Source organism: Carlito syrichta, unplaced genomic scaffold, assembly GCF_000164805.1.
Source record: "Carlito syrichta isolate Samal-C Ts95f unplaced genomic scaffold, Tarsius_syrichta-2.0.1 Scaffold90623, whole genome shotgun sequence".
NCBI classification, from domain to species: domain Eukaryota; kingdom Metazoa; phylum Chordata; class Mammalia; order Primates; family Tarsiidae; genus Carlito; species Carlito syrichta.
In genome coordinates this window covers 187446-198983 of record NW_007034719.1, presented here as the reverse complement: position 1 = coordinate 198983, position 11538 = coordinate 187446, and the positions used below count along the sequence as shown (strand labels likewise).

Below are 11538 nucleotides of genomic sequence, written 5' to 3'. Positions count from 1 at the left end.
GTTGCCCAGGCAAGTCTCGAACCCGCAGGCTCAGGCAATCCACTCACCTCAGCCTCCCAAAGTGCTGGGATTATAGGCTGAGCCACCAAGACCAGTCAAAGGGAGCCTTTTCTAAGATGTCCTCCCGGGGCCCTGGTTCCCTTTTCACAGCCAGGCGGGGCTGCACACAAGCCTGGGTCCTCTGCTCCCGGGAGCGACAGGGTGCCAGGCCTCCCGGGAAGCAGAGAGCAGTGAAATGCCGAGAAACCCAGGAAGCTGCTCCCCGTAGGCCCAGGCTTCCGGGGTCTTGCTGGTCAACCATGCAGGGAAGACCAAGCAGAGAGGCTCGAAGGGACGGGCACGCCTGGTTCGATTCCAGCCTGGGTAGCAAACAGGTACCCCCAGTCCCGGTCCCTTGGCTGTGATGTCAGCTGTGGTGACAGTCAGTGCTCACCACTGCACAGGGACTATGGCAGAACTGAAGGCCGGTCACTTGAATGGCTTCCTGGCACAGGGCCTGGTACTCAGGAAGTGTTAACAAATGCCAGCCATTATTGTTATTTGAGATCCGGGCCGTGCGTGCTGGCAGCCGCTTGGTGACGGAGGACCCACGTCCTGGCAGCCCTCCTTGGTGGGATGTTCTTCCCACGCGACTTTTCACTACAGACTCCCTGAAACCTGGGCCTTCATACCCCCATGAGTTGAACCCCGCTGCCTGCGCAGTCTGCCTCAGCCGGCTCTCTCTTGGCCGCCTTGTACTGGGGACATTCCGAGAAGGGCATGCCACCCGCCTCCGTGTGACGGAGGGACTCTGGGATGACACACGAGTGTGGGTGGAAGTGTGCACATTCAGACCCTGCCTCCGATGTGGGTCCTGCAGCCACTGAGTCCACCTCCCGTGGTCCTGTGCCCTCCCAAGCTGCCCCTGCAGAAGGGGTTGTCGGCAGCCCAGGTGACACTGCTCGGGCTCGCTGGGTGCTGGGTCTGGCTGCTCCAGCCCTTCCCCTCCCCTGGGATGACCCAGGGTCCCTGGAGGGTGTCAGCCTCCCCTCCTGGTCCAAGCCTGGTGCTGCCGTACTTACTTCCCGAGATTGGCTCCTCAGGCCCGTGCAGCGGGGCGCCCTTGGGTCCGGTGGGTGTCGCACACACCCCCTGCGGTGGACACTCTCGGGCCTCGCCCTCTCCCGGGCACGCGTCTGCAGCACCCGGATTCTTATCCTCCAGTGACACAGGGTCCCCAGGGTCACCATCCGCGTCTCCGGTGTCCTGGGTGCCAGTAGCACTGGGAGTCGGGGGGCTGCTGCCCACACTCCCAGGGGTGCAGTACTGAGACACGACTCCCACAAACTTCAGGCCCCGGCTGGCGGCCTCCTGTACCTGTGGGCAGACACAAGGGGGAGCAGGTGACGCGGGGTCTCCCAGAGGAACACATGCTGCCAAAGGCACCCTCGGGGCCACTGGGGATCTCCAGAGTGACGCGTTCACGGGGCACCTGCACCCTCGCCCTGGCCTGCAGGGAACAGGGTTCGTAAAAAGATGCTGCCTGGTGGAAAGCAAGCCTTTGGCTGTGAGGGACTGGTACAACCTCTCTTTGGAGCACTGCATTCAGCCCTATGCACTTTTTGAGTCAGAGCCTCTGTCACCCAGGCTGGAGTGCAGCGGCACGTTCACGGCCACCGCAGTCTCGACCTCCTGGGCTCAAGCGATCCTCCTGCCTCAGCCTCCCGAGGAGCTGGGAGACCCTGCACCATCACAGCTGGCTCATCTTTTTAATCTTTTGTAGAAGTGCGGTCCCGCTATGTTGCCCAGGCTGGTCTCGAACCCTGGGCTCGAGTGATCCTCCTGCCTCCTGTGCTGGGATTACAGGTGTGACCCACTGAGCTTGGCCTTGCCTTTTTTTTTTTTTTTTCTAATGAAGCTAGGAGAAGGTTCCAAAAGGATGAACTCGAACAAATAGTATCTGAAAGAGGAAGTTCACTTTGGTAAGAGTGTATTTTTTGTTATTTTTTTTTTCCTGATGAATCACCTACTTCCTGCCCAGCAGGCCCCGGATACATGCAGTCTGTCTGTATAACCACAAATTAACACCCGCAGGCGTGAGGGCCTGCAGCGTTTCCTTTTCTAGGCAACCATTCTGGCGGAGAAGGCCGGGGTGGGGAAATCACCCGCAAAGGCTGAGGGGACGCCCTGCCGGGGGGGACATGTGACAGACACCTGCCCACGGTGCTCTCGGGCCTGGGGTTCGCCCCGGAGCCCGCAGACCCAGCAGGCTCTGGGTCCATCAATTCCTCGGCCCACAGGCACCCAGCGTGGGTAGCCAGGCGACTGCCCCTTCTTACCACCTGCACCTGCAGGATGGGGACTGAACACCCACCTGGGGAACGGAGCACTCACGCCTTACCCCGCCCTAAAACCCAGCCCCGGGGAACCGAATTTAGGGGTCGAAAGTCTGAAAGGAAACTGGAAAGCACCGGCCCAATGAAATCCAACCAGAGCCAGGAGGTGGGCTTCAGGGGGTTTTGGGGGCAAGGACGCTCAAGCCACCCGACACACAAGTAAGGCAGAGCGACCTTGGCGCTGGCGGAGTCTCAGCCACCGCCCCAGTGGATGACCTCGGACACGCCTGAGGCCTCCATGGTCCTCGGCCGACAGCTGAGAACTGGCGTCACCAGCCCAGAGCCCCCTCCAGGGAGAGGCAGTGCTCCTCGGGCCAGCCGCCCTGATGCCAGGCAAAGATGCTGTTACATCCACACGCACGTCCCAGCCAAAGCCCAGAGCAGCTGCGGGCATGCGGCCCAGGCTCTTCACGAGGGCCAGCCTGCTGGACACCACAGCCACACGGGAGGAAGCGTCGGGTGTGGACCCACTACGAACCGGCTGCTGAACCGGGCAGGCAACGCAAGCTGGGCCATGTGACCCTCCAGCGACCTGCGCAGTGTCACCGTCTCCATCTCAGACGAGGACACTGAGGCCCAGACACCAACGTCATCAGCTGCGCCGTGAGTCGCCGGCGTGCGAGGCCGGGTCTGGCTCTGGCCCAAGTTCATTCCCTCAACCACAGGGGACACAGCTGAAGGCCACAGACACACGTGCCCACGGCAGGCTCGGGTCACTCCTCAGAAGGTGAAGGACAGACACCAAGCCGACGTCAGCCTTTCCACGCTGAATGCTGATTGGTCACTCATCAGTCTGTGCCATCCGCCTACTTGGGAAATTATTCCGAAACGCTTCTAAACGAAGGCGTGGGTAACAGGAGTTTTAAAAGAACAGGGTAGGGAGATCATTAGACCCAAGAACTGTGGGCCGAGAAAAGCTGCTGCCTGCATAGCACGGCTAAGCCTCTGAGCTGCCTGGCAACACGTGTGAAAAGAGAAAAAGGCACGGACATGACACCCTCAGACAGAATGCGGAGACAGTGCTACGGGACTCCTGCCCTGCTGTCTCACCACCAAGCAGCCGGCAGTGACTCCTGAGGCCTTTTTAAAGGCTGGTTCCGCGGAGGGCTCAACCACGGGCTGGTCTCGGCAGAGTCAGGGAAACGGCCGAGGCTTGAAGCCTTTCAGATCAGCCTGGCTCAGAGCCCCCCATGTGCGACTTGCAGGCTCGGGCGGGCCACACACACTTCCTAGGCCCCCATTTTCTCATCTGTGAAATGGGAGAAGCCACGCTTCCCTTGCAGTTATTCTGAAGAGTGCGTGTTACATACGGCAAGAGCGCCGAAGGAGGGGGCACGGCTGGCACCCCAAACCCTCTTCTCATCGGCCCTGGGCCTCTGCAGTCCTGCGGAGACTGCTGGACCCCAGTGTGAAGAGGCAGCATCCTAGTCCTCCCCTCCCCACAGGGATTTGAGGAATGGGGGAGGCTTAGACACGGGCGCCTGCCCCTCCCCCACAGCGAGCGGGCATCCCTGTTCCTGTGCCACGCGGGACAGCACGCTGGGCCCCCTGGCCGGGGGCTCTCAAAATGCAGCTCCCCAGGCCAGCAGCCTCGGCATCCCCTGGGAACGTGTTGAAAATGCAGATTCTCAGGCCCCACCATGGCCGTCCTGAACCAGAAGCTCTGGGTTCTCACTAGCCCTCCAGGGGGTCTGGGGCTGGGGCAGGGGAGAGAGCCGCTGGCCCAGGACATGCTCTGCCAGGCTGGGGCACTCTGTGCAGGCAGGCTCTCGCCCGCCCAGTCCTGCCCCGCACACATCAGCACGGGCAGCCAGGGGACTTCCTTCTCCGCCAGGGACGGCACAACGGCTGCCGTGTGACAGGCCCTCAGTCGACACCTGCCGCACGGACGGATGCGTGCATCAAACGGTGAGTGGATCTGCGTGTCTCTCCTCCAGAACGAACTCCTTGACGGCAGGGACGGAGACTGATGGACCTTTCGGCTCCAGAACTCAGCGAACACGAGTCAAGCCCCTGTGCCGGCCCAGATTCTGCTGTGCTTAGACACTAGGGACGTAAAACGGAAGCCCCAGCTCCCAAGAAGAGTCGAGTGCCATAAACAGGTTTTAAAAGTAATTATACTATCACTGGCCGGGCGTGGTGGCACACGTCTAGAATCCCAGCACTTTGGGAGGCCGAGGCGGAAAGATTGCTCGAGCCTAGGAATTCGAGACCAGCCTAGGCCACACAGCAAGACCCCATCTTGACAAAAAAACAAAAATAAAATAATCAGGTGTGGTGGTGCTTGCCTGCATCCCAGCTACTGGGGCGGGAGGTGGAAGGAGTGTCTGAGCCCAGGAGATCAAGGCTGCAGTGAGCCATGATCAAGCCACTGCACTCCAGCCTGGCAGCAGAGTGAGACCCCGCCTCGAAGAAAAGGGAACAAGAACAATAATGACGCCACCGTGGGACGATCGAGGCCTACGATGTGACATAAAAAGTCTGGATTCTAAACCCGGTGCACTTTCCCACGATGACCGTGTCGTATCCACCCCTCATCTCGGCGCGGTGCACTCCCCAGCGCGAAAGCAGCACTGTGCCTGGGGGTGCGGCAGTGAGTTTCCGACACGCGTGGAATTTCTCGACATCCACTTCCTGAGCACGCGTGCTACTCCCAGAAGTGAAGACAGTCACGATTTTTGGCATTTCTCGTGGAGGGTAACACATGCAGCGATGGACGTGGCGAAACAGAGACGGCAGGACAAGCGGACGTCTGCCTGGAAGGCAGGCTGGAAAGTGTGCTCCCAGCTGGCCGGCTTGTAAGCAGCGGGGCGGTGGGGTAGGGCCGCACGGTGGGAAGCGTGGCGAGACGGCGGAGCGTGCACCTCGCCCTACAGCGCTCAGCTCCACTCCCCCCCAAATACTGTGCTGGGCAAACCCTACTTGGGGATTTATTCTGCGTGAGGCTTTGCAGGATGAAGGCGTTCACCAGACCTGAGAAGGAGAGGGGGAAGCACAGTCCCGTCCAAGTCTGATGGCGTGCAGCAGCCTGGCACGTTGAGGACACTTCCAGAAATATTTCCGGAGCAAGACAGGAGAAGCCGAGGTGCCCAGAAGTGAGGCTGGATTCGAAATCACAAGGACGGGCTCACACGCGTTCTGGGCCACCCGCCAGCAAAGGCCCCCTTTGCCCCGAGGGTCTGTGGGTCGCCGCCTCTCCCCACAGCACCTTCACGGGCACGGAGCGGGGTCTGAGGGCCGAGCAAAGGCTGCTCTGGACGGCATCCTCCAGGCACAGCGCGCCCCCGGCTCCCCTCATCGGAACACGCACCACCCCAGAACCTTCAAGGGATGCCCCGGGGAGTGCTCCTCGCCCAAGTCTCCGGGGAAATCCCTGCCCCGAGAAGACGGAGCCCCTTGGGGCAGCAACCCTTGTCGGCAGCTCTGCTCACTTCCTTTGGGAGGATTCCTGGAAGCAGAATCAACGAGTCAAGGGATGATGACTTTTCAAAGGCTTGGGACAGGACGCCAAACAACTGACAGGAAGGGCGAGCGGTCCTTTGTACTCAGATGGCCACGCTGAGGTTTTATCAAGACCGATAACTGGCTGGACCTCGGGGCCAGGACCCTTCTGGTTTTCCGCCTTCCTCGGGTAGAGACACCTCTTTTCTTGTTCATGAAGTCGCCTGACTGTGACTAGAGCTAAATTAAATCCGGTTTCTCATTCATTCATTCATTCACTTATAGCCTTCTCTGTGCACCATGGAGAAAGCGCCAGATGATGTTCCCCAGGGTCCACCCGGCCAGCAAACTCCGGCCTCCCTTGGTGGCTTCCTCTACTGACATGGGTTTAGCCGCCACCAGCCCTGGCCTTCCTTGGACCCTGGGCCCCACACAGTCGAGGGCAGAGTGGCCGAGGATCGGGTCCGCTGCCGACCTGCCTCCCGGGTCCTTCTCTCAGCACTGCTCTTCCTCTAGCCCTGCACACCCGCTCACACATCGCTACCACATCCACCCCCTGATGTCTCTGGAACCCTCCCCCGTCCTCCACACATCCAGGGTCACCTCATGCCAGGCCCTCGTCATCTGTCGCTGGACGTCACCACGACTCCCAGCTGCACCAGGGTCTCCCTAGTAGGGAACCGAATCTGCATGGGAGCCTGGCCACCTCGGCCACGGGGATCCCTGTAGACGCACACATGCGCGCATCACGGTCCTCCAACAGCCGCTGTGAGTGCAAACGACGCCGTCCACACCGTACGTGCTTCCACAAAGAATACGCAAGCACATCATTTTGGAGGGCCATTGTCACTTCACCGAGGGGGATGCTGGCTAGGAGAGGAGTTCGTGACTGGCCAGGGGTCCCAGGGTGGCTCGCACACCCGCTGGATCTGACCCTGAGCACCCCACTACCCGAGGCTCTTCCGGCAACACCACCCTGTCCCCTCTGTGATCCAACCTGTGCCAAGACACCCGTCAGACACCACCTCAATTGAAATACACCCTCACCACCTCTTCTGCTGTCTGTGGCCTTGAAGAGCCATCTGGCCCCAGATACTCAGAGGAGGAGGCATGGTACCGTTGGGCACTGAGGATTAAGTGTGGCCGTTTCTGACTGACCAGGGCTTCATGCAAGAAATCTACACAGAGCAAATGTGAGTTCCACGGTAGCTGGACTCAGGAATCATGGTGTGAAGAAGATTTCTTTTTGAAAAAACGGAGTGAATAAAAACATCTCAACTCATTATGAATTTTTTCTTCGAGTTGGGGTCTCTGTTGCCAAGGCTGGAGGGTAGTGACACGATCACAGCAGCGCACCTCAGCCTCCACCTTGAGCTTAGGCAGTCCTCCTGTCTCAGCCTCCCAAGCAGTTGGGACTACAGGTGAAGGGTAGGAATCCCAAGAATCTTAGAACAGAGGAACTCGGTAAAATAATTCTAGCAGTAGCACGGCCATTTTAGCCTCCGTTCTAGCCCTGATTCGCTTCAATGAGCAGTTTTGCTGACCAGCTTATTCTTTCCTCCCGGGGTGAAGACCCGGTAATTAGTCCAACCTCTTAAACACATCCAGTCCCGACTATTTTTCTTCTAGGCATCTGTGCTTCGGATAATGATGTGTGCGCCCTTCAGTTCACCCACCTCCAGCTCACCACGTGGAGTCACGAGAGACCAGCGCCTGGTGATGTCAAAATACAAGACTTAGGTGACATCTGTTACCTCCATCGAAGAATGCAATTCTGAACACTCTCCCTCGCCCAAACTCCCCTTCAGGAGCCTTTAATACACCCAGCTCCCCAGCCTTCAAGGTCATACGTGCCCATGAGTCTTGGCCCCTTTCTGTGGAAAGTGGGTAATAAACTTTAACTTCTCTGTTGCAAATCTTTGCCTCTTTCCTGTAGCACTGGCCCTCCTAGCCTCAGTTTACGCTTTTATCCGGCACATGCTACCATGCCTGGCTAATTTTTTTATTGTTTTGTAGAGACGGGGGGTCTCATGATACTGCCCAGGCTGGTCCCGAACTCCTGGGATCAAGCAATCCTCCTGCCTCGGCCTCCCAAAGTGCTGGGATTCCAGCCATGAGCCACTGTGCTCAGCCTCATCGTAAAAAATGTTGTCATCTTTGGTTCTACCTTTGAGGAATCACTTGTATTAAAAATGACAGTATGACACTGGGATTGTCCCAGGAAACTGAGAATGGACGGCCTGTGACTCTACTTCCAAGGAACATCAGGTTGCTCCGAGGAGTGCACACACGTGCTTCATGAACCTACTAACACATGCGTCTGTGCCTTAGGGCAGGGGACCCCAACCCCTGGGCTGTGGACCGGTACCGGTCTGTGGCCTGTTAGGAACTGGGGTGGAACAGTGGGTGAGTGGAGCTCCACTTTCCGTCAGAACAGCGGTGGCATTAGAATCTCATCAGAGCCCACACCTCACTGTGAACAGCTCATTTGAGGAATCTCGGTTGTGGTTCCTTGTGACCCCTGCTCCGTGGAAAACTGTCTTCCATGAAACCAGCCCCCGATGCCAAAAGGTTGGGGACCGCTGCTTTGGAGAACAGGCATCAGACACCATCGGGAAGAAGGGAGCCATGGCTGGACTTAGTTAAAACAGGAGCTACACGTACCACGGGAATGGAAGGTCAGCAGGGACCGGAGTGCCCACAGCCATCCCAGACGGCACGGGGGAAGGGCCAGAGAGTGCCAAGGCTGCTTTGTCTGAATCCACGAGGGAGGAGATGTCATGAGTAACTTCACGCGTCAGCTCGACTGAACTCTGGTGACCAACTGTTGGGTAAAACACGAGTCTAGACGCAGCCGCACTGTCGCCCAGGCTGGAGTGCAGGAGCACAGTCACAGCTCACCACGGCCTTGATGCCTGGACTCAGGCGATCCTCCCACCACAGCCTCCCAAAGTGCTGGGATTACAGGCGTGAGCTACCATGTCCAGCCGGTAAAGGTATTTAAGGTGTGATTAACACTTATCATCTGTAGACTTTCAGTAACATATATTCCTCTCTGTAATGTGGGTGGGCCTCATCTAATCAGTGAAAGACTTGAAGAACAGAGACTGAGATTTCCCAAAGAAGAAGGGATTCTGCCGCTAGAGTGCAACACAGACATCCTGCCTGAGTTTTCAACCGTCAGCTCTCACCTGAATCTCCAGCTGCCAGATGGCCCTGCAGATGCTGGCCTCGCTGGCCCACAATCATGCAAGCCAGTTCCTGGAAATAATCTCTCTCTCGCTCCTCTCTCGGTCCCTCCCTCCCTCCCTCTCTCTGTAGGTGGTGGGGAAAATAAGAAACCACGGAGGGGGTGGGAGGGGGCACAGTGGCTCACACCTGTAATCCCAGCACTTTGAGAAACCAAGTTCGAGACCAGCCTGGGCAACAGAGTGAGGCATCATCTCTGCTAAAAATTTGAAAGTTAGCTGAGCATGGTGGCCAGCACCTGTAGTCCTAGATACTCAGGAGGCTGAGGCGGAAGGAGCGCCTGAGCCCAGGAGGTCGAGGCTGAGGGAGCGGTGATCTTGCCACCATCCTCCAGCCTGGGCGACAGTGTGAGACTCTGACTCAAAAACAAATAAAAAAGAGAAACCACAGGGCAGGCTGATGATTCTCTAAAGCTAGCTCAGTGTGAAACGAAGAGACAGCCAAGGGCTCTCCCGGACAGTGAGAGAGCACGTGGCCCACACAGGAACGGGACCGCCAGGGCGTCACTGGAGACTGAGTCCAGGTCCGGGGGAGGCAGAGGTGAGGCCAACATTGCTGCCCAGGAAAAGGAAATTCCCCTGCAGAGTTTCCAGGAAAGTCGCCCACGCCAGGCAAGGGAAGTCGCATCCAAGGTGACAAATTCCCCTCCCACAAGTTGTGTGACGAACTTACTGGAATGCCTATAACTGACAAGCTCATCAATGCTGGGAATCAGAAACAGGCTGCTCTAAAAAACAAGACAGTCGAGTGCGGTGGCTCACGCCTGTAATCCCAGCCTGAGAAGCCAAGGCAGGAGGCTGCTTGAGCTCAGGAGTTCGAGCCCAGCCTGAGCAACACAGTGAGAATGCGGCTCTACAAAAAATGAGCCAGGTGTGGTGGCACACACCTGTAGTCCCAGATACTCGGAGACTAAGGCGGGAGGATCACCAGAGTCCAGGAGGTTGAGCCTGCCATGATCCATCATGATGCCGCTGCACTCCAGCCTGGGTGACAGAGTGAGACCCCAATTCAAAAAAAAAAAAAAAAAGAAAGAAAAATAAAAATAACACAGACCTGTGCCATTCAGTACAGTAGCCACTAGCCACATGTAGCTATTTAAAAATTGGTTCAGCCGGGCTCAGTGGCTCAGCCTGTAATCCCGTGCTTTGGGAGGCCGAGGTGAGTGGATTGCCTGAGCCTGCAGGTTCGAGACCCACCCGGGCAAGTAGGCGAGACCTCATCTCTACAATAAATCAAAAAAATTAGCCGGGTGTGGTAGCACGCGCCTGTAGTTCCAGCTACTTGGAAGGCTGAGGCGGAAGGATCGCCAGAGCTCAGCGGGTCAAGGCTGCGGTGGCCGGGAGCGGCCACTGCACTCCAGTCTGGGCGACAGAGTGACATTCCAACTCAAAAAAAAAAAAAAATTGGTTCAGATGAAGGCACATTCGTCACATTTCAAGTGCTGAGCAGTCTTGTGTGGCCAGTGACCACCCTACTGGGGACAGCATGCAGAGATAGCATTTCCGTCAGCACGGAAAGTTCTGTGGGCCAGCACTGCCACATGGCATAACACATCCTGTAAATTGCTGAGTCACGGAAATATGAGGGACCCAAAAAACCTGGAATTACCTTCTGGAGGACGGGCCCTGTACTCCAGGCTTCCCTGCCCGGCGAGTGTTCTAGGAACCCATCGGCATCACTCTACCAGGTGGCATTGTCGTGAGACGCGGCATTCAGCCTCAGTGGGTATTTTTTTATTTTTTCGAGATTCTTTCACCGCGTCGGCCCACTTCACAATGGGTAATTTCCGAGCTCGGCGGCCCATATCGTGCTAAGGGCAAAAACGGCATCACCCCCGTGCCGCACGCTCCCTGTTCGCCCCATCTCACCCCAAGAGACTTCCTCTCCCCACTGGATGAAAAAGTCCTCCAAGGGAAATGTTTGGCCGATGTGGAAGAGGTGAAACAAAAGCATGGCAGAAGCACTAAAAGGCATCAAAATGGACACGTTCAAGAACTGCTTCGAGCAGTGGGAAAAGCATCTCCAGAGATGTATTGTGTCAAATGGAGGGTACTCTGAAGGTGGCTGAATTTAAACGTGTAAGAATACATACATAATTTTCAATAAAAACATTCCGTGTTTTTGGGCCTCCCCTCTACAGTGTTCTACAGCATGTCAGAAGCACGTAATTCAGGGTAGAGTCCATGACTCACACGCACACACGTCCCCAGGGCCCAGACCAGGCCGCTGCCCAAGCTGGCCCTCTCTCGTAAGCTGATGTCTTAGAGACTTCTGGGGCCCATGACACACACAGGTGCCCACAGAGGCCTGCACAGACACCAAGAACAGGCACAAAAATGCTGTGTGGAGCCGGGCTCAGTAGCTCAGCCTGTAATCCCATGCCTTTGGGAGACTGAGGTGAGTGGACTGCCTGAGCCCACGGGTTCGAGACCCGCCTGGGCAGCGAGACCTCATCTCTACAGTAATCAAAAAA

At 57.3% G+C, this 11538-nt stretch overlaps 1 protein-coding gene across 1 annotated transcript in view; it reads right to left on the bottom strand.

Moving 5' to 3' along the window:
- RFTN1 (raftlin, lipid raft linker 1) overlaps window positions 1-11538 on the bottom strand; it is a 153805-nt gene that overhangs the window by 51263 nt on the left and 91004 nt on the right. Inside the window, exon 4 of the mRNA XM_008058939.2 lies at window positions 1062-1356. Coding sequence (XP_008057130.1) covers window positions 1062-1356 — 295 coding nt within the window. The remainder of the gene's footprint in view (window positions 1-1061; window positions 1357-11538) is intronic.